Genomic DNA, 23,965 nt, shown 5'->3' with positions numbered 1-23,965 from the left:
TCACACGTTCAGCCTCTCCAACAACAAGGTACATACCGTCTTCATTTTTGAGCTCATCAACAAAATAATCCTCACTACCTCCTATGGCTGGCTGGTCCTACTTGATGTCTCCGCCCCTGATGTAGCCATATCATTGTTGAATCCCATCACTGGGGGTTGAATCCAGCTCCCTCCTACCAACGATTTTTGCTACCTGTCCTCCTTCGAGTTCTCTTCGGACTATGATAACTTTCTAAGCAAAAGATATGGAGAATCCTGCATGAAGGGTCTTAATAAGTACTCCAATGTTTACCCATGGCGCGTTGTCTTGTCCTCGAATCCGTTCTCCACCGACAATGAGTGCTTCGTCATGATCAGTGACTGTTATTTTAATGACCGCAATGTCATGGTCTGCAATGTGAGAGATGACGTCTGGATCGTAGTCGAGCCCAATATACTCGAGCCTCTCCTCTCCACGGAGTGTCATAATGGCAACTCTATAAACTGATCCATTTGTCGCAGATAGAGGCTACGTTACTTTTTGTTACGATACAATAGAGAGAAAAAGCCAGTAGAGAGAGAGAGGATGTGGGATATGATGAATTAGGAGTTGACTTAGGGTTTCCTCTTTAGTTCAAAACAGAGGAAGAGGAATCATTGCAGTGGAGGCGACCTTCCATGACGACTTTATGGTGGAGGCGACCTTCCATGATGGAAGGGCCATCGTCCAATGTCGACAAAACGGCGACCGATAGTACACGAAATAGGGAGAAAGAGCAGGGCCAAATCCAATGCTATGGGACAACCACAATCTGGTCACGGCCGGCAGCAAACCAAAGCAAATATAGATGTACAGAAGGACTTGGCCAGAGGCGCGAACATTAGTAATGCATGACATTGGTCGACTTCACAAAATAATGGAAAAACCAGAAATTTATGAAAGAGGGGAGATTAAATCTCAGGCTATTTGTGATGATTGTTTACTGAGAATCAAGACCGTCCTTGAGGCAGTTCAATTGAACTGGACGACCACCCCAGACCATACATTGATTTCTAATGAGATACAAAAATATTTTTTTATAATATTATAATAAAAAATAATTAAATAAATTAATAATAGATTTGATATATTGCTGAACGATCTTATCTATAAAAAATTTATTTTCGATAATAATTAATATTTAAAATATATTAATTTTTAATAAAAAAATATCTCATTTTTTTCATTTAACCTCAGATCTGAACAAAACAATGTCAGGACCAGCTCTGCCAAGAATCAAAGCCATATAAGCTCAATAAAGAAGGCAAAATCAGAAAAGTAATAGATTGGATGGCTCAACTGTGAGGGAGGGAGAGAGAGAGAGAGAAAAAGAAAGGAAGAAAAAAGAATGAAGTAGCCTACAAAGTCGGATGGCCGTGATGAAGAGAGAGCGGCCCTCCCTTTTATAGACGACCTCCTAGGTTCCGCCGATTTTAGTGGCCTTAACAAGGCTTTATAATAGTTGGCAGACTCACCAAACCATAACCCTGTCATTTTTCTAAGCTGTAGCTCACAAAGGGGCGTTGAAAGCCAATTATAACCTACCCCAACCTTAATAATCTCTAACCCTGGAACAAACTTGTTAATTAACTCATTTCATATAATAATTTTAACACATACTATATTTCAGACACAAGTCACCGCATCAAAGAAGTTCATTTTTGCAGCTACGACTATCTGTCGATATTACGTTGGCCGCACACAGTACATGACGTGTGATAGTCGTGCGAGAGCCACACAATCACGATGATCGCATAACACACAAACTACATCATTAAGGCCCTTTTTTTTTTTCTCTCTCTCTCCTTTGGGTATGAACATCATGAAGGCTTTTACCTCCCTGACTTTGTTAAATTAACCGAGGAGCGTAGAGAGACACGATCCCAGGAGCAGTTGCCTACATGACAGAAAACAAAGGATAAAACCAATATGAAACAATAATACCTTTTTCCTCCAGCAATCAAATTTCATCACCTATGACCAGCATTATTCAATTTTACTTTTCCTGAAGCCATTCCCACCCGGTGAATCGGTCAACTTATCTTCAAGGGGCCAATCAAGTACATAGCAATTCTTCTGATCACCATGGCACCTCCAGCACCAAGGGAACTAAGCAAAACAACTCCGCTGGCCTCAGAGATTAGGCTATCGCCACGACGTCACCTGTTTGTAACCCAAAGTACAAGGATCCCTCCCACAGTCTGGCTCCTTGCGTTTCAGGGTCATCCCTGAGCTTGCAAGCTGTGCGGCAGACCTAGTCTGCTCTTCCGTTAAACCATCGTGCCCTTGCACAACCAACTGCCTAAACCCCCCCGGTTCCCTGTTCCCGCTGTCCATAAGCGTCATGGCCGAATTCAAATCCACACCGGATTGGGAAGAACCAGTTCCCTTGGAACTCCTGGGTGTGCCATGCACGCTCGTAAGAAATGGGGGCGTGGCAGAAGGTGCACCGCTCAGTCCTGCCGAACCAATTATTTGTGGTACAACAGGAGCCCCTCTTGAATCTACCATGTACGGGACGCTGTTAGGTCCGTATAGTGCTGGAGGGTAAGGCAAGGCAGGACCGGTGCCAAGCCCAGTATACCGATAAGCTGGCGGTGGCATGTGAGCGTAAGGCAGCATTTGTCGGGCAGAGACAGCAGGCTCTAAACTCAGTACATTCCCCAAGTATGACTGCTGAGTTTGGTTCCCATAATCCTTCTTTTCCGCAGCCATCCTTGATCCCATAATTGTAACAACAGGATCATCAAGCTCGACGCTTCCAGACATGCCCGAGGCTTTGAAAGAAGGCTTATTCGGGTTATGAGAGCCACCAATATCGAATAAAGATGGGTTGTCATTTAAGTCAAAATCTTTCATGGAAAGCTGCCTCGAGGATGAAGCAGCAGACAGGCTTTGATCTCCATTCTGGTGATGAAGGTTCCAAAACGATGATGGATGTGGTGACATATCCTCATCTCCCAGACGATTAAGATCCAGCTTGAGCCTCTCTACCCTTCTTGAACTAATCTCCATAGAAGATTCCCCAGAAGGAAAGCCAGATAGATGAGGTACTTCTTTTACAGATGCTAGATCAACTGCCACATTATCCTCACTCTCAGCCACATTCAGGTCTATCTCAGAGAGGCTTGTTCTGTTTTTTGGACCTAAATTCATCTCAGCGTCTGGAGTTCTTCGAGGATATGCTGGGCGAAAAGCACTCGTGGCAGCAGAACCCCTCCAACCCAATTCACCTTCAAAGCAAGATGGGCTAACTGGCAATTCTGGAGCTCCTTTTGAAGCAGCAACAACAGCTTTAGGTGCAGACAGGTTGACTTGACTGTTAAGAGTGGAGTTTATTGGGTGATCATCCTCAGTGCAGACATCTTCATTCAGATCGAAGTCCCATACGTTCTTGCCAATCTTAAAGTCTACTTCTTGAGCAACTGTGGTCAGCTCAGGTTTGATATCTTGCTCATTTCTCTCAGTATCAATGCCACTTTGTGCTAGAATTTCTGAATTATCATCCTTCAGAGAAGAGGAACTATCAGAAAGATCCTTCCCAGTTGGTGACTCATTCTGGTTTAGTTCTTCAATTGTTGGCCGATCCTGCTTGCCTTCTACCAACTCAGGGCTACAGGTTTCCACTCTCTCCCCTGAATCTATCTCAGGAGAAGAGCTACAGAATGGTTCCCTGTAGTCAACAACTTCGCGCTCCACTTCCAGAGCAACTTGCCGTGCAACTTCCAAGGCATCAATCTCCCCACATTCAAATTCCATTTCTGACCTCCTGTCCATCTCACCAGTTACCTTCATGCTTACCTTTTTAGAAGAACTACTGGGGATCACAAGATTCACTCCCTCACTCACCTTCAATTTTGCTTCATTGCAATGCTCATTAATGCCGCTATCACTTTCCACAGCTTCTTTCCTTTGGAAAGAATTCTCAGAACCATCTATTTTACTTAGTTCACACATACTGCTGGGCAAATCTTGAGAACCCATAGCAACATAAGCAACAGAATTGAGCTCCTTTGTGGTACTAAAATACTTTGGCAACCTGCAATCAGTGCCCTTATTGGTTGGCTGAGGCTCTGAAGCCTTTGATACACAACACTTGCTCTCCCTGGGATAAAAATTGCACGATATGGTGGACTCCATCTTCTGTGCAGATAAAGGCGCAGATACACCAGAAGATGTCGGTGCATTGCAATTTTCTTTTTGACTAGATTTACGCTGGTCAACTTCTGTCATATTCACCACAACATCCACCTCCATCTCTTTCACACTATCAACATCTTTTAGTTTTGAAACTTCAGACTGTTTATCAGCAGCCTTTCCCCAGACCACAGAAGAACTGCATAAGTCAGCAGAAGCCATTCCCACTGCTGGGACAGACTCTTTTGTAACAGAAAAGTTGTCCTGACAAGAATTAGACACATGGCAGGAGTGTGGTGAACTAATCTCTGCTTCATTTGCATTTGCTGAATTCTGAGATTCGGTTGGCATTGTCAGATTTGGTGTGGAAATTTTTACATCGTTGGTTATATCCAACTGGGGACTGTCAGAGATTTTTGTAAAATTTGAGAGGTGAGACTCAGCCCCAGCAGAATCTACCCTGCAATTCCTCTCCTCATGCCCTAAATTGCATGAAGAAATATCAAGTGGATGCAGTAAGTGTCCATCTTCAATTGTGTTTGCATCAGCTGAAGGCTTGTGCTGGTTATCTTGGCATGTGCCACCATTCTCCATATCTTGGCCAACATCATTAACCATTCCACTATTCCACTTATCAAGCAAATTCCTCACCCTCTCCTTTATACTAGGATTTCTCTGAGCCAGCAGTTGTTCAGCAGTTGCCCAAATTCCATAAGCAGTTAAGTTTTTCTTGTCAACTGGAAGCCTCTCAAGGGATCCCAGTAGTGAATGTATTACTTCTTCCATGGTACTACTACTACCATCGTTCCCACACTTCAAAGCTTCTTGAAACCACTGATTGAGAAAGAAGAGCCCATTCAACTCAACAAAACGTCTAAGACAGTCCTTATTTTCTGTGGCTGCCAAGGTGTGTGCAACAGTTGACCACTGTCTTGTGGTATCGCCTGCATTCTTCACAACACAATCTTTCTGCCTTTCCATCGCAGAAATCAGTTCTTCAACTCTTGGAAGAGTTGAAACCCCATTTTTCATCTCATTAAGAGTAAAGAAATCTTCAAGTGTCATATTGTCTCAATACATTTATAAACTTCAATTATGCCATCCATGCAACATGTTGATATTAAATTGTTGGACCTCAGAACAGTTGAGAAGAAAACAATGGTAGAAACTTGGGACCAAGAAGATGTGGCCTTTTTTCCTGCAGTGAACAAAAAGATTATTGGTTGACTAATCATATAACCTATCATTCTAATAATCTTTGACAGATAGAACATATTGATAAATTAAGAATTTCAGAATTCAACTTCTTAAATAGTAATACATTAAACCATGCAGTAATTCTCCTAGAAGCGAGACACTTCAAGTGAAACATAAACTATAAGAATGTCTGACATAGTTGTATGTAAAATCTACATCAAGCCAGCCATCATGTTTCAAGAAGAAAGTGGCCGCTACAGGATTTTTTTTAAAGAATGTAGGGTCTTATACCTCCATCTGTCACATGTTCTGGAAAGTATGTTAAATTTAAAAAATAAGCAAAAGAATATTCACATTTGATATACTTCAAAAGATGACAGTTCTTTGAGCACATAAATTCTCTACAAGACCAACAATTGTCTACCCACTGACTGCAGAAACTGCACTTCCAGTGGATCAAACAAGCTAAAATTATGACCATAATCTTCATTCACACAATGATTATTAGTTATTCAAAAGTTAATAGTTGTCTGAAACCACATATAATGACAACTGCTTTGCCTTCATCATCAGTTACCCAAATGTTTTTCTTGTCCTAGACATGCATGCATGCCTAGAAGGATAGTTCGTGTACTATTTTGAACAAGTGCAATAAATGTTGGAGTAACAAAAGTAATGAAGTTTCAGACTATCAGTGCAAACAACCGTGATCTCCACAGGTTATATTTCACTGAAGTAGAATCCTGGGTAACTAACACCAAATTGAGGGCCCTACATCAATACTGAGAAAATTTCCATATATTATCCTGGCTCCTGACATTTATGGAACCTAGAACTCAAAGAACACCTTTCTTTTCTAAATATCAAGAAAAATGTTACATCGACATTGATAAAGAGTAGATGATGTATAATGAATTTCTTCATTTCTCACAACTGGTGTAAATGTTGGACAGGACTATGATTTAAGTTCACAGGGACAGCAAAAAGGTAATGATGGACATAGGATGAGCAAAGTTTGCATGGTTGGTTTGCGAGTTTCTGTAAAGATCCCAGTCAGATATAATCAATACCAGAGGAGTCTTGGAGTTTATACCATACAACATAAAGCCATATAGATAAAATAATGATGGACTAATCCCTTAGAGGATGACACCATATAGAGGGGTATCTGTATACAAGAATATATTACCAAAGAATGAAAAGCCTGTCTGTGTGCGCGCGCATGTGGGTGCGTGTGCATGCGTTCGTGCCTATGCGTGCATTTTTTAGGGGGACGGTCTAGGGAGGGAGTTACAAGCAACTTCAAAAAAAAAAAAAGGAAGAAGATGAACCAAGGACAGAAGATATTGCTCCATATCCTAATTTCAAGGTATATGACAGAGTTAAAAAGCTTTAGGGTGAATAAAAATTGAGGGAAAAAACAAAACAAAATTAAAAAATTTGAACATATAATATTAAAATCAATGTAAACAAAAAGACATAATTTATCTGTCTTTATTCATCTTCTTTGATGAAAAAGAAAAAAGGAGGGATTGAAATCATTTTTCTCCAAAAAGAGATCATAAAAGATCAAAGAGATAGAGCACCTCGCTCCTCTCCTTGTTCTTCCATCCCAAACTCGACTTAGATTTGAATTCATAACTCAAATTTCCTGGTGCCAGCCGTGTCATGGGTGGTTTTGACTTTTCTGCATATTGTTACATGTAATCCAGACCTTCCATGCATAACTGCTGATATATAAGTTTAAAATGAAAATGCCTCCCTATTGCCCAAAGAACAGAATCCCTCATTTGAAATCCCAAATCACAGATTATCAAACAAGAAAAAAAGCAACCCCAGCCCACCAAGCAACTGGACAACTAGTTCCCTTGATCGTAGGGGCACATTACCTCTAAGACTCCACCAAATGTCCACAATTTTAATCCTTGAAGCTACTGGTAACAAAACTCATACCAAAAGGAGCAGTCTACTAACCATATAGCCAAACACTTTTAACATTTTTTTTTTTTTGCACCGCAGCACCAGGAGGTCCAGTTTCAGGTTTTTTTTTCTTTTTCCCTTCCCTCTGGTGGGGTGTGGGGGTTTTTGGGAGGGGGAGTGGTGAGGCTTGTTTACCCCCATGCGCCTGCCTGGCTCTGACCAATGTACCATATTGTAAATGTACAGTCAATACTCAAACACTTATATCATGCAGTGCCATCTAATCCTAGTTTATAAGAGACATAAATCTTACTTTTGCTCATGCAGCCAATACCTACTGCTTCCTCGCCAGTCTTCAATCATGCATAATTTGTTGTCCCATGTATTATCAAAAATCAACTACAACTCAATAACTAGTTTACAATTTATTGCTTTGTGATTCATGAATGTATATATATATTGAATGCAACAACTAAAAGTAGATAGACATTGTGTTTTATGTTGCACTATATATTAAGACACCGGTTTGGTCGCTTGTCTTCTTAAAATTCATGAGCTTTTCTCTGCCGCTCATATTCGAAACTCTTCCATCACCCAGATCTGATTAAAGGAACTAAGTATATACGAGACGAATGTACAGTATCATCATAGTCAGACAGTACAAAACCCATTAACATTACTCAATTTAATTGCTGGACAGCCAGCGAAATGACCAGTAAATTAGCTCTTCATGGACATGATGGGTAGATGGTTTGAACATTAATAAAGATAGACATTTAAAATACACCATGTGAAGTCTTATGATTTGGTTATATGGCACAGTGTATTTTGCAAAGAAATGAAGAATTATTTTTATCTTAAAAACGATGATTGGAAAATGCATAAGCAACCTCAAACAAGTCCAAGTCCAAACTATCAATAGCATAGTTGATGTACAGAAAGGAACACCACATTAGCCAGGAAGGTTCACTAATCCCAAGTATATGATTTTTCTTTTCTTGAGTAAGGAGAGGGAAGTCCCACCATGCACAAGCATGAGATTTTTAAGATAGCTTCCCATGACATATGGACATAGTTTTTTATAAAAACATAGAATCAAAATTTCAAAGTAGAGGCAGATCATTTTTAGAATTTGATTATCTTGCGCAGATTTATTAAATGCAGCTAAGTATCATACTTTGGAATTTCACTTAAAAAAACATAGCCAAGTACCAACAGCTCAGGCTGCTAAAAAGAGAGTGCAAAAAAGGGCATTAATTACCTACTTGGAAATGAATTGGTAGCATTGTTACAAAACTCATAAAAGTGATAATGGTACCACTCAAAATAAATAAATCAATAAATAAAATAAAATTATTGTTGGACAAATGAAACTATCAAAGTAGATTCAGAAACAGTATGTTCACAAAGCACCACAGATCGGCTAGTACAGAATATTAGAATCACTTCTTTTCAATTTGCAATCTCTCTGAAAATTGGCTAAGGAAAACTGGTTTGAACAGCCAATTTTTCACAATGATGAAGTTAGAAAGTCAAATATCTTCCTGCTACATATTTTTGTTTCCTTTTATTAGATCTGTCCAGCCACAGCATATTAACAAAAATTCAAATGGGAAAAGGGACTGAAAATACTCTCTCTCTCTCTCTCTTTTTCAGTGAAAGTAACGTGCAAAATCTGAAACTTGTTTAAAGAAGTATTCAGGGGGAAAACTTCAAAAAGAAAACATTCTCTAAACCAAAAGATTCAAACTAAGAAAACTTTACAAGGTTATTGATCAAGTAACAAAAACCAATCGAAAGGTATAACTTTTGTTAACACTAGATTAGTCATACCTTCAGAGTAGGAGCATTTTATTAGATGTGCGATTAGCAATCTCTTTTTTCATTCTTCAAAAAGATTAATGACACTATCTTACACCACTTAGCCCTAACCCAGAGATTGTTATGTCAGAAACACAGTACTTGTCAAATGCACCATCCTGATGATAAAGGAAAAATCAGATAGTAAAATGAATTATAAAAAAATGGATGATGAGCAGATGAGGGCATCAAACATATCTCAAAATTTGCAGATTATAATGCATAAACAAAAGCATAAATTAGAAAAAACAACCTTGAAACAAAGATTATTTCATCTTTCTTCAATCTGCGTAATGGCTTCCTAACTAAAAAATTAATAGGTCTTCCTAAGAGAGTCAAATATCCTCCATTTACGTATGGCCAGACAAAAAAAACTAAAAAAAATGAACCAATTATTTCACTATATGTCAAGCATGTCTTGGTAATATTTTAATATAGACAACCTTATATTACTGCATAACACAAAGAAAATCAATAATTTTTAAATTCTCGTTTTGATATTAAATCAACCCTAAATTATTTTTCTGACAAGTATGCATGTCTGACACGCTGTCCTTCTGCCCAATGGCATGTTTCCCAAACATATCTGTGTGTTAAACCCCAACCCTGGCCCCCAACACACACACACACACACAAAAAAAAAAAGAACTTAAAAAATAAGGACACTCTAACTGCCTACAGTCAAATATTCATGTTATCAAGCATTCTGAAGTTTGATATCAAAATTGGATCCAATAAGCTTATATGAGTCATCATCAAACCAACATGCTGACCATTAAAAAATAAATAAATGTAAAACAAATTTCATGATGCATGCAAAAAAATTACATAGCAATAACTTATTAATGTGTTAAAAGATACACCTCATGCCAGCAATATCATCTACCAGCTTAGCATGTGCGTGTGTAGTCCACTAGCATTGGACTTGCATATCATCAGGTTCAAGATAATCAAAATCTTAATTCCTACTAGAAGAAAAAACTGCTCAAGCAGGGGGGAAGAAAGGAAAATTAGAAAGTTCCACTGACAAACTTAATAGTTCAAGGTTTATCCACTGAGGAAACTGGAAGTTATATGTAGAAAAATAACATGGATAGTTTTACTAAAAAAGAGCCATTTAAAACCCAGTGAGGTGATCTGAAAAAAAATCAGCCACAATAAGTAAAACCAAAAAGTAACAGAACCTGAACCCATTAAGCCGAGTAGGTTCAGGTATGCATCTTATCATATCTGACCCAAATCAAAGTCATCCATAAAGCTGCACCCATGATGTGAGTCTATGCTTTCGAAGATGTGACTGCCATGGTGTGATGGCCAGAGATTTTGCTCGTACAATGCCAACAGTTACTATTCCCTTTATTTTCCAAGGTTACTTCTCATAGTATTTCTTCTTATTCATCTTATGTATCACTACCATACTTTCAAATCCCCACCTATGCACATGTACCTTCACATACCATCTCTCTTCTGACAACAGGAATTGCTTGCAAGCCCACCTGACCTGGGTACAATGGAAGTCACGGCTGTAAACAGAGGAAAGAGACTGGGAAACTTCTATAAGATTTTCTAAATCAGAAGCATCAAAAACATTGTTTAAAAAAGCCCCGCTAGTGAAGAAGGGAAAAGAAAGGAACTGTATATTCAACCTATGGTCAACACAATTATGCTGTTTTAGTAAATTGCAACGAACTTGCAAAACCCAAAAGCAGAATGTTTATTATGGAAATTTTCCTGAACTCCCAGTAAGCAGCTCATCCAAGATCTGATTAAAACATAAACCCTCCAAATCCAATTTAACAACATTGAATCAAGTTTCTATTCTTTTGATTCTGAAAATAATGTGACAGACAATAGTTGTTATTAATACGCTTGACATTATTTATCTCAGTACACTAGGACACATCACCACATGGATGATAATGAGAACAATAATCAATCACTAATGAAGTATCAAGGAAAAAAGGCCAGAAAAACTTTCCAAGAAAGAATCCTGGAGAGCAAAAAAATGACAAAAAATAAAAATAAAAGGATAACACACAAATACACACACACACAGTGGCGTTTCAGCAGGAAAGGAAGGGGAAGTTCCAAAAAGCTAATAAAGGAACAAAACTGATGCAGCCATAAGTAAGCACTAAACGATCAACCCAGCCCAAAAATTTAGAAACTACAGGCTTCGTTAGGTGAAATATAACAAAGAAATCTTTTGTTAAGAAAACACAGGTCATGTTTATGTTCTGCAGCAGCGAACGGTTTTCCAATATGTTTCATCACATCATCAATGACTGCCGAATAACCAAGGATAGGACACTTGCACAACACATCAACTGTTGGAGAGTTGGTATACCCTATAACACTGGTCAACATCAACACAGTAACCTTGACCAGCTAATCATCACCAACAAAGGACCCTACGATATATTTGTAAAATAGCATGAAGCAGCCAACAAAGCAAATCATAACAACCAAGGTGAAATCTTTTCTAACACATACACATAGCTTAGCTAGTTTTTTTTATTAAAAAAAAAAAATCGCTTGTTGACACGCTGAACAAAAGAAAAAAAAACACAAACTGCACAGAATTCAACCCCAACCTTAAAGAAACTCCGTCGGCAATATATCTTGTAATAAAAATTAGAAAAACGAGAAAATCGATCAAATACATCAGATACATCAACGAAATTAAAATTGTGGTATTAGATTTTTGGGACAAGATACAGTGTTGGATTCGAAATCGAAAATAAAAAATTTCATGCGAACTCATCTCAAACGACAAATAAGCCAAACCATGACATTAAGATCAAACCCTAATTCGAAACCCTAATAACTTGCAAGAAAAACTCAAAACCACGAAACCGAAATTCAACAAATCAAAGGGGGGATTTAAAATAAAAATATTTTAAAAAAAAACCCTTTCCGTAGATAAATTGGGCAAGAAAAAAAATTTCACAAACCACAAATTAAACCAAAAAATGAGAGAGAGAGAAAGAGAGAGAGATAAAAAAGTGTCAAGATTCATGCCATGTCGTTCAAAATCCAGACCCCTATTCCGTCTCCCCATCCTCCACACTGCAGAAAACAAAATAAAAAGAAATCCAAAACCAAAAAAGAAAAACGCAGCCTCCCAAAGAATGATAACAAGAGCCGGAAGTAACGAAAAACAGGAAGAAATTTAGAAGAAAAACGGAAGAATATGGAATAGATCGAGAGGAGGCGCGGAATTACCCAAGCTTCGAAGAAACCCTAAACTGTCTTTCTCTCTCCGTCGTTCGCCGTCACGCGCTCTTCTTCCTCCCCTCTCTTTCCTTCGCTTTCCAGAGAAAACCCCTCTCACCTTCTCTCTCCTTTCTCTCCCCCTTCTCTTCCTTAATCCCCTCTCCCCTTCTCCACCCTCGTCGTTCTGTTTTAGTTTTGATTGATTAATGAATATTTTAATAAGTTTTTACCACGGAGAGGCACGTGCGAGGGGCACGCGGGGGACGGATGGTGACGTGGCGTCAGGCGGAGGGGCGACCGGTTGGACCGTGAAAGCGACGGCGGCCGCAGCGGCGGTACGGACTGCCAGAGTGCCAGTCCCTTTTTGAGGGATGCGGGGGCTACCGTGTAGATGTGATGCCTTCATGACACGTGGACGGTCCGATATTGTTGTTTTTGAGGTGGTCTGTTTGCAGTTTGCTGATTGATTTCTCGGGTTGACCAGACGCACTAATTCGTTCAGCTGTGACATGCTTTTTTTTCCCCCTTTTTCCATCTGTTTTCAGTGTGCCAGCGGATCCGAGTTACAATAGTTCCAAGTGTCTGGACCGTGTTGTCACAAACAGAGATATACTAATACGGTAAAACTGTTTGGCCGTTTCATAATCAGATATATTTTTTTATATATATTATTAAAAATTAAAAATAAATCTTTAATTATATTTTTAATTTAAAAATAATTATTTATTTAAATTTTAAATAAAAATAATTATCTATTTAAAATATAAATTAAAAATAATTATTTATGTTGACTGAAATGACCCTTATATTCTTATATTTTTTAAAATATTACGATATTATATTATCATAGTATAGTATTTCTTTACAATAAGTTAGTATTATATTATATTAGTGTAGTATTACTTTATAATAATATAGTATTACTTTATTGTATGATATTAGTATAATATTTTTTTATAATAAGATAGTATTATATTATATTAGTGTAGTATTATTTTATAATAATATAGTATTACTTTATTATATTATATTAGTACAGTATTTCTTTATAATAAGGTAGTATTACATTATCATCGTATAGTATTTTTTTATTATAGTATTATTTTACAACAATGCAGTATTGCTTTATAATAGTGTAGTCTAATTTTATAATAGTATAGTACTACTTTATAATAGTATAGTATTGCTTTAAAATTGTAAGGACAATAGGATCATTTTATCTTCATTTGGATAATTGCTTTTAAGTAATGTTTCAAATGGATAGCTGTTTTTATTTGAAACTCAAATGGATAGCTATTTTTAAGTTTAAACTCGAGTAGATAATTTTTTCTAATTTATTTTATATATTATCTTTATTTTTTTTACCTACTTTTTAAATATATATATATATATATATATATATATATATATATATATATATATATATATATATATATATATATATATATGCACATGAGTTAACGAAGCGGTGGAAATAGTTTGCTTAAGTGCAGAGTTGCAAGGGAGTTGAGTTGAAATGGAGGAAAATAATTAAGAGTGTTGGAGACACATGAATCTCAACCTATGATAGCATGATAATTTGATTTAGTGATAATAGAGAATGTATGAAATACAGCAAAATTATGCTTACATAGATCTAAATTTTTAGAGAAGCATCACCTAATAGTTAATTCAAAATTTTAGTTGCTTGATGGATGGATGAAATTATTACAAAATGCCCTAAATCAAGTTGACACTAGGGCTTGATGCAAGCTCTTAGATTCAAGTTTGTGAATTTTAACCAGTGAGGTTGGAGTAAGCTTGGAGTAGTCATCAATCTAAGACTTAATTTTAATTCAATCAGAATTGATCCACACCCAAACTCAATACAATCTTAGATTGTCTCGAAACATAATATTGCATAGGTGGCTTAGCTTCGAGCCGATGAAAATCAATTAGTTTAAAATTGAACCAAGCTTGGATTGGGTTTTCATTGAATGTTCGAATCTAATACAATCATAACATACCTACCCCCTCAATTTAATTCAATTTGAATCAATCCAAATTTCTTTTTATCTTGATCAATATTTATATCAAATAAGCCTGCATAGTCTAGTATAAATAGGGGCAAGCATGATTCGGTTTGGATCAGTTTCATGCTCAAATCAAAACCGACTCAGTCCTAAACAGTTTGGCATTTATAAAAATCAAATCGGACTAACAGAAAATTAAAACCAAACCAAACCAATATAGTTTAAACGGTATGGTTTGATTTATTTTATCGATTTATATTATTATTATTATTATTTTGGTGATTCATAAAAATTTATTTTTTTTTCACATAAGAATACCAGCAAGAGAATTTATCAAGTAAAATGATTTAAATAGACATAAGATATTGCCACTAAACAAAATAAAATTTTTAAACAAACATTATTATTAAGGATTAAGATAAAGATCTCTAACACATTACAAAAAAATAAATAATTCAGTAAGTAAGTCACTTAGAGTTTAAGATTAATTAACACAAAATTAAATTAATAAATAATATAATAAATCTAGAATTATTTTTTAATATATTAATACTTCAATATAAACAACATCCTAATTAAAATGATGCCGTTTTATTAAAATCGATCCGGTTCGATTTAAGAACAATTTTATTTACCAATAAATTTGAATCAATTCAAACTTATTTTTTATATATCAAAAATTAATCGAACCAAATCGAATAAAATTTTAAACAAAACCAAACTTGTAGTTTAATTCGATTTTATTGATTTGACTGGTTCGGGTTCAATTTTTGCTTACCCCTACATATAAATAAATTTAACAAAAAAATATTAAGATATAGATGGGAAAGACATCTTTAATCAAACATCTGAGTCAAAAAAATATATATTAATTTTTTTTATATAAAATATTTTTTAAAAAATAAAATCGAGCCGCACTGTGATAACATCAAAAAATCAAAATGAATAATATTTTACGTCTGTACGTGGGGAGTCAATCAAGCCTTCTCACATGAGATGTTTTGTACGTGGGGAGTCAATCAAGCCTTCTCACATGAGATGTTTTGTAAAGAACAAAACTGTATGGCCTCGTACGAAAGCGAGAAACCAATCCATATTTGAGCTGGAGATTATTGAGCTAGGTCCCGTTCCGATTACCTGTGGGTCGAGCTCTAAATCAAGTTTGGTTAGGTAATTTAAATGTCAGGTACCCTGGAGGGGCTCGTTAGATGTGGTACACCATCCGATCCACTATTTCTCCGAGGTCATGTTACTGTATCCGTAGTACCGGAAAAAATTTGGATGCCGTCTGGTCGCTTTCCAAGTCCCATCTCGTATTAATATTTTGTTGGGTCCGCTCCACCGTTAAACGCCCCTCGGCCAGTGGCCTACTTCAGACTGGCTGGCCTTACGATGGGGCCAACCGTACCCTGGTGGTCGGCCGTGTGGACCCATTCGATTCGAAGAACGAGAGAAATCATGGGTTGAGAAAGAGTCCAATTAATGGCATGGGCTCGTGTAAAATCAAAGTATATTTTGCTGCCTAAAGGACTTGCTCCTGGTTGAGACAGCAAAAAATTTTTGGAAAATAAAAATCTAAAATTTGATAGGTTTAACAGGATAACAAAAAAAAAAATAAATTATTTTATTAATCTATTATGATTCGAAAATCTATCAACTGCATCAGACAATTACAAAATAGTGATAATAAAATCGTAAATAATTGTAAGGGGATTCATGAACATCTCCTTCAATTTTTCAGAGATCACTGGACGGCACCTTTGGGAGAAGACGGCACCTTTAGGAGGACTCGGCCGATGATTTACATCTCCAAACAAGAGAATTTTGTCCTGATTCATCCAATATCGATCGAAGAGGTGAGTGGAGCCCTCTGATCCCTCAGAGAAGATAAAGTCTTCGGTCCCAATGATTTTTCTCTATTTTTCTTTTGCATGTACTGGCCGATTGTTCATGAGGAGGTGATAGAAATGATTCAGCTGATTTTTGAGTACAGGAGCATTTCGACGGAGTGAAAGAAGACTCTGATTACTCTCATCCCAAAGTGGTCTGATGCATCGCTTCCGAGCCACTTTAGACCAATCAGTCTCTGTACCACTCTTTACAAGGTATGTGCTAGAATCTTGATCAGCCATCTGAAGCTGATCATGCCTCGTCTGATCAGTCCGGAGCAGGGTATCTTTGTTGGTGGACGGTCCATCACCGATAATATTTTGTTGGTACAGGAGTTCATGCATGACCTCTAGCATGCTCTCGATCACCGTAGCCTTATGGCGATCAAACTGGATATGGAGGGCATACAACTAGATGAGCTGGCCTTTTCTCCGGTAGACTCTTCAGGAGCTAGGCTTTTCAAAATGATGGATAGGTTAGATCATGGATTGCGTAGAGTCTCCAAGCTTTGTCGTCCTGATCAATGGCACCCCAACGAAGTTCTTTCACTCTTCTGTTGGACTTTGCCAAGGTTGCCCTCTATCCCCCCTACTTATTCATTTTGTGTGCGGATGCTTTATCCTGGACATTGAGGGTAGCTATTTGGGGATTGACGCTGGAGCCCTACTGACCTGCCCCTAATATCTAGCCGCTCTCGCACCTTCTTTTTACAGATGATTGCCTTCTTATCGGCTGGGCTTCAGCTCAAAATGCGGAGTGTTCCTCCATTATCGAGACATATTATCGATCATCTGGCCAGATGGTGAACCCTCAGAAATCCTCGATCATCTTCAGCCCCCAGACGAGGATCTAGGTGAAGCAGGAGGTTTGGATGAGGCTTGGGATCCAGGAGTTGACCGAGATGTTGACCTATTTAAGTATTTTGATCATGGGGAGGCATCTCCAGAGAGTCGAATTCAAATCCATAGAGCAGCGAATCCAAGAGCACCTTGAGGGAAGGCAAGCCACTACCCTCTCTTTGATAGGCAGGACGATCTTTGTGAGGTTGGTATTAAGCTCTCTCTTGGTATATCTCCTAGTAAACACAATTGTGTCGATTTCTTGCTTCAGAGTGCTGGAGCAATGGTTTCGGAACTTTCTCTGGGGCTCTAGTCACAACCATCATGGGATTCATCTTATGGCCTGGGAGGTGGTCGCCAGCCTGTGAGGGATAGTGGTCTAGAGATCCAGTCCCTTATGGTTAGAAGGGAGATCTTGATTGCCAGACATGCTGTTAGATTTCTTATTTAGCCGAATTGCCTTTAGAGTAAGGTGATGAGAGCCCGATACAGAGACTGGAGCTAGGGGTTCCCGATCTAGGCAGCTCGTGATTGTTCTTTTGTTTAGAAGGAGATCTATGCTTGGGGGCCTATGTGGTGGAAGAGGTCAGCTGGTTGATTGGGAATGGTCGCTCGATTAATGTGACTCTTGATGCTTAGATCTCGAGACTGCCCCTTTTTTGTTGGTCGACCTTTGTTAGCAGTGAGGTGGCTGCTCAGGGGCGAATTGCAACCTGATGACTGAGATGATAGGAGTTGGCAAGTCCAGGAGGTCAACTGCCTGTTTGGAGGTTTGCTTACTAATCGGATTTTTGCCACTCCGATCCCGGTTCATTCCTATGGGGACGTGAGGGTTGGGATCGGTCTTGCTGCTTGAAGATCCCCTTGTATGATTTGACTTGATGTGCAAACCAACGGTAGTTAAGAGGATTGAGGTGATTTGAATTTGAAAAGTGACTGTCCATTCTAGAGTGAGGCTCTTCTTTTGGAAGCTTGTTTGGGATCGACTACTGACATGCACTCTTCTCAGAGGGAGGGGCATGGATATTCCGATCTCCAATCTGATGTGCGGGCTCGAAGAGGAGTCGATCAAGCATGTCGTTCTATGCTGTTCGCAAACGAGATTGATTTGGAGACAGGCTGGTATCTACCCCTGGGAGTCGAATAGTGGCCCATGGATGGAGTCCTTCCTGAGCACGATCCGTCAGAGTGTGATTGAGAGAGAACACTCCTATGGCAATCAGATGATTTATACAACTTATCAGATCTAATTTTTTAGGAACTATCTTGTCTTCGATGGTGAGGTGGTTTCTATGCATAGGGTGCTAGAGAGAGCTTGTTGTCTCACTACGAAGTACCTTCGGTTTGATGCAGTCACTGGTCCTCTTGATACCCTCGACCATTGGGACTCTCATGCTGCTCCTGCAGCACCCCAATGGACCTTATTTATCTCCCAGGAGCCCCCTCCCTCTAGGTGTGTCAAGGTAAACTTTGATGATAGTGTTAGGGGGAGCAGAAGTGGAGCTGATTTTGTCATCCGTTGTCCTGACGCTCAGCTGCTAGCAGCTGGAGGGTTCCATCTCTATGAGTCCTCAGTTTCGAGAACAGAGCTTCATGCTGCTTGGTTTGGCATCACCTTTGTTGTGTGGGAGCTTTGTGCGGAGAGAATCTTCATCAAGGGCGACTCTGCTACCATCATTGTTTGGATCCAAGATGGTTTGGAGCAACAGGAGACTCATCCGTTGATCTGTGATATTTGGACTTTCTTTCGTCAATTCGCTGCGTCATCTATCAGGCACATTTATCGAAAAATGAATAGTACAGCAGATTGGATTGCTGCTTTTGTGGCGGAGCATTCGAAAAATTAGATTTGAAGGTTAGAGAATATCTGTCCATTAGTCATGCGAGATATTTTATATCTTGATCATTTGAACTGTTCTCACATCAGATTGATATGATCGTCCGTTTGTATCAAAAAAAAATATTAGAAGGCTAAGTGGTCAATAATATTCTAGTCGATATAGGTTCATCAACATTGAAAGTTAAATGGTGTAGACCTACGACCAACGTCTCAATACGTTTTTAATTCTGTTCAGTTCCTTTTTTTTACTCCTTCCTCAGTCCTCTATTGTATCCTTTATTTATCCTGTATCTTTTTATTATTGTAATGAGTTTGATTACGTCTTGCCCACATTTTTTTTAAAAAACCATAATATTTTTAAATACAAGTAGGGGCCACTCTTGGATTGACTCCTTTTTTTGCATGTAGCCCCTGCTGATATAACATTTCATCCTTGATCAGTAATTTACTGGCTTCTTCATTTTTAATCCCTAGACTATAAGTAAAACAGGTCTAGGAGCATTAACTTTATTAACAAAAGGACCAGGTCATAATCTTTTTACCTCGGAAGATTTAAGTATTGATGCAAAAAGGTCTGACTTGCAAATATTTTCCGTACATTGATGTCATGCCGTATCGCATAACCTTGCTGCAGTAGTATGAGACTTACGTAATGTGTAATTATCACCTTTTTTTCCCATTTTTGCTGGTTGCAATACCAAATTAGAATTAGTACGGAGCAATAGAAAAATTATGCATCAGCTTTATAACTCAATTTTTTGATTTAGGTACTATTTCAGTATTTTCTTTCCATAATAGATCTCAGAGGTGCTTAATTAGAGAGGATGAAAATCTGAAATCAGAATGAAAATAGATGATTCTCATTCTAATCATTTGGTTGGAAGAAATCTCATTTCGATTACGATTCTGATTGTGGGATAGAATGAAAATGGTCTAATCTACATAGAGGGGATGTTTGGTTCGCAATCGGAATGAGAATAAGAATGAAAATCGAAATAGTTTGGAATCAGAATTGGAATGGTCAAATCCTCCGAAGTGTTTGATTTATAACTGGAATCGAAATCGGAATCAAAATCAAAATCGAAATTGGAATGAAAATTTGAATCCATAGAGGAGAGTGGGGATTGAGTTCTATATAGATTGAGCCATTTCCATTCCATCTTGAAATCAAAATCGGAATGAAACTCCTCCCAATCAAAAATGAGAATTATCCATTCTGATTCCGATTCTAACCCCCACTCCTCCCAACCAAACGTTCTCAGAATTCCATCTCTACTCTCTTCTATGGATTTAAATTTTCATTCTAATTTCGATTCCGGTCATGAACCAAATATTTCAGGAGATTTGGCCATTCCGATTATGATTTCAAGCCATTTCGATTTTCATTCCGATTTTGATTTCGATTGTGAATCAAATGCCCTCTCAGTATATAGCTCGAAGATTCTTTGTTTGGGCTAGAATTGGCCTAGGGTCTAGACAGACCAAGCCTCGACCTTAACTTTTTCTATCTGAGATCGAAATAAGCCCAAACTAAGCCTAGCCCAAGCCCACAATGACCTATGTATGTTTATGAGTTCATAATCAAAATGGAGTCAGAGAACCACCTGCATCCAAAAGGATCCTCTAAATCAGCCAGAGATTCACTAGGCATGAATGCATTATATATGTCCCATAAAAACCTTTCAAATTTTTGATGCAATACTTCTACCCCACCCATATCCCTGAGATTGTCTAATATTTCTGTTGCGGTCAATCTCTCCATCGTCCGATCGCCGGCATCATGCACCTGCAAGAAGAGTCCTCACTGACCGAAGATGCCTCCTACGGAGATCTTTCGACGGTCAAATTAGAGAGGAGACTAGGCAACAGTGAAAAATCAGAGATTCAGTGGAAGAGAGAGAGAGAGCTCAAGAGTTTAGAGGTACTTCAGAGAGCTTGAGGAAGCTTGCTCAAAACTTACCAAAGCTTTTGCCTTACCTCATTTTATAGTAAAATGCGGTGTGGTTCCGCCATTAATGGTACAGATAACTGGGGAGTTGTCAAATCACTGGGGGCTGTCAAATCGCCGTGAGTTGTCAAGTCACTGGGATTAATCCACGTCCTTGATAGGACAATGCCCCAGGACGGCCATACCGCATGTCCTTGACAGGACAACTGTCCATAGCGGTTGTACGGCATTTGGGCAGGCTAGCCGACTATATGTCGGTATTCGGCTACCGGGATGTCAGGTGATGATCCGAGAACACCATCGGTTGATCTGGTGCCTTGTAGAAGTCGGACGTCGGCTGTCATCCCCGACAATGAGTCGGTGATACGAGTTCGGCCGTCTGATCGGTCGGAAACAGTATTGATCTGTTCGATCGATATATCTCCGATCGGATATTATTGGCAGTCATTGTTGGCAGCCATCATCAGAGTTGTCCGTCGGTATCATCCGTCGGTCCGATCAGTAAAGTCGGACGTCGATCGTATCGATCCGATGATGAGTCGATATACAGAGATCAGCTGGTATATCCCAATAATTTTCTTTGCATCTTGAGGTACTGGAAGCAGAAGATAAATCTGTCCTAGCGAAGATTTGCTAAGCTGTGCATGCATGGATCTACGAAGTTTTGTCCAGGTGCAGCAAGGCAATCATTCAAGCCCTCACAAATTATAGACATCGATCTCATCCTCTCCAAATCCGTGTGCCTCACTATTTGAGTCTTTTCCATCAACCCACATGCAGTCATCCTGCAGATGGCCTCGTCTTATCTCTTATGTAGTACCGCACTTGTTTTCTTTTTTTTTTTTTTTTTTTTGTGGAATATACCACACTTTTTTTTTTTTTTTTAAATGCAAGCTAGGATCGTACTCTGAGACTAGCGAGCTAGCTTACTCTCAAATTTTATTTTATTTTATTTTTGATAAGATACTCTCAAGTTTTATTTGAGAAAAAAGCCTGCTCTCAGGTGAAGTGAGAAAGATAAGCACGTGAGTTCCAGTGTCGATCCAAGCCTTCCCACTTCAAAAAGGAGAGAGACAAGATCATGGAAGGTAATCCTCACTGCACCAGAGTTTGTGCCTGCAACGAAGGATGGTAAAACCAGTGATCTCATCTCTACCCTCTAAGCTCTTTTCCATGATTTTATATTTTGAATAGCACTTTACAACATTTTGTTATTGTTGGTTCATACCATGCTTGATCACGTGATGACGTAATATTTTTCTTCATTAGCATGATCTTGAATCATTCTTATATTATTTTTTTTTGTTAGTATGATCTTATAAGGATGATTAAATTAGGAATTACATAGCAATCTATACCGGTCCTAATATATTTTTTTTGTTAGCATGATGCCATGTTAGCTTCTATTATTTTTTTTATATAGAGTATGCATACTATTATGCATGTGTTGAGGTGTACTGAATGCAATGGAATAGAAATATAAAGTTTTTTATTTTTTTTAATATTTTTTTTGTTCACTCAAGAATATCTCAAAAATATTTAGTATTTTTTTTTGTATATTTGAGTGCAAACACATAGTAAATTTTAGAACTAAAATTTTTGTTCGTACCATATCCTCATCTATAGTAGAAGGACAAGGACAAAGACCAGTTAGATAGTAATTCCATGACAGTGCCATGAGTTGAATAACAATATATGGTAAGGTGCTTTAACCTCAATAACGAGAATAGACCAAGTAAATGACACAAAACTATCAACCGGAGTCAAAGTATTGGATAGAAGGCCTCTATACATCACAATCCCAATCAACAGCATAACAACAGAGATAATGCCATAAGATCGAGCTTGAGGACACCGTTCAAAACCAACATTAATTAACCACATGCTTGTTAAGATGGACAGGGATTGTGATGGCCCGGCCCGAATAAAAATCTCAGAATCAGCCAAAGCCCAAACGAAAAAAAAAAAAAAAAAAAAAACAGGGGAATCGAGAAGAAGACTCCTACCGGAAGTCTTCTTCTCCGATTAAACCACCATGATCAGGAGTCCTAGGACGATCAGGAGTCCGAGAACTCTCTATAAAGAGACCTCCCCCTTCCTAAGAGACCCCCCACCGATCTTTTTCCCCTCTTTTCCTCCCTAATTCCTCCGATTGAAGCCGCGGCTCTTGATCGTGCTCACCGCGATTTCTCGCCGGCGGGATCACCAGAGGCTGAGGTAAGCTTTCCTCCTCTTCCTCTCTTCTTTCTCCTTCTCCCCGTGCCTCTGTGCACGATTGCCGACGACGGGTGTCGCTGATTTTTGTCAGAGAAGAGACCCCTGTTTGGTCTCTTCTTCCCTTTGGTTTTCCGATGCCGGCGATCACTACTGACCGCCGGCCTTGCCTCTCCGAACTCGAGAGAGTTGCCCCCCTCTGCCGCCGGCCTTCGTCGTGTCGGCCGTGGCCTGAACGACCGGTCAAGGGAGGGGACCTACCGGTCCCCTGTTTCGGCCAGGAAGGAGCCCGAGAGAAAAGAAAAGAAAAAGAAAAGAAAAAGAAGAAGAAAAAAGAAAAAAAAAAAAAGAAAAAAAAAGAGAGAGAAGAAAAAGAAAAATAAAATAATAATAAAATAATAATAATAAATAAGATTTTCTCTCCCCTCTCTTTTGTGAAGAAAAAGAAAAAAAAAAGAAAAGAAGAAATAAAAATAAAATAAATAAATTAATAAATAATGATATAAATAATAAAATATGAGAAAGAGAGTTTCTCTCTCTTCCCTCTCTCCCTTCAGCTTGAACAAGTATTTTCTCTCTCTAGAATTGAACTTTCTCTCTCTACTTTCTCTCTCTAAAAATCTTTCCTCTAGATTATTTCTCTCTTCTAAGATTTTTTAGAATTTTGAGAAGAATGATGATGAATTTAAATGATTCTCGTGATGGATTTTTGATCTATGATCGTCGGACGGTACACCGACATCCACTTCGATCAGATCAGGTATTTTTAGATTTTATTTCTTATGATTTTATTGAATTATCCACATGATAATTTCAGCATGATTTGATCTGATCGATCGGATTTGTTGAATCATATTGTCTGAAGAATTCAAG

The 23,965-nt window shown here is 38.3% G+C and overlaps 2 protein-coding genes across 7 annotated transcripts; one reads left to right on the top strand and one right to left on the bottom strand.

Annotated features, from left to right (window-relative positions):
• Nucleotides 1-1,921: 1,921 nt before the first annotated feature.
• Nucleotides 1,922-12,532, bottom strand: LOC105044053 (uncharacterized). Of its 6 annotated transcripts, none has more exons than XM_073255458.1 (3): nt 12,359-12,532; nt 10,318-10,656; nt 1,922-5,354 (listed from the first exon to the last, which is right to left on the bottom strand). In XM_073255458.1, exon 3 carries the CDS (start codon nt 5,219-5,221, stop codon nt 2,165-2,167), a length of 3,057 nt encoding a protein of 1,018 aa, XP_073111559.1. In that variant the 5' UTR covers nt 5,222-5,354; nt 10,318-10,656; nt 12,359-12,532; the 3' UTR covers nt 1,922-2,164. The 6 variants fall into 6 exon arrangements, with proteins under 6 accessions (XP_073111559.1, XP_010920136.1, XP_010920135.1 ...); XM_010921834.4 differs by having other exon boundaries at nt 10,318-10,634; XM_010921833.4 differs by having other exon boundaries at nt 10,369-10,634.
• Nucleotides 12,533-18,084: 5,552 nt separating this feature from the next.
• Nucleotides 18,085-18,937, top strand: LOC140857242 (uncharacterized). Its single transcript, XM_073256006.1, has 2 exons — nt 18,085-18,212; nt 18,391-18,937. The coding sequence occupies exons 1-2, from the start codon at nt 18,085-18,087 to the stop codon at nt 18,935-18,937; spliced, it is 675 nt and encodes a 224-aa protein (XP_073112107.1).
• Nucleotides 18,938-23,965: the final 5,028 nt, after the last annotated feature.

This window comes from Elaeis guineensis, chromosome 4 (assembly GCF_000442705.2).
Source record: "Elaeis guineensis isolate ETL-2024a chromosome 4, EG11, whole genome shotgun sequence".
NCBI classification, from domain to species: Eukaryota; Viridiplantae; Streptophyta; class Magnoliopsida; order Arecales; family Arecaceae; genus Elaeis; species Elaeis guineensis.
This window is presented reverse-complemented; position numbering and strand designations above follow the sequence as displayed.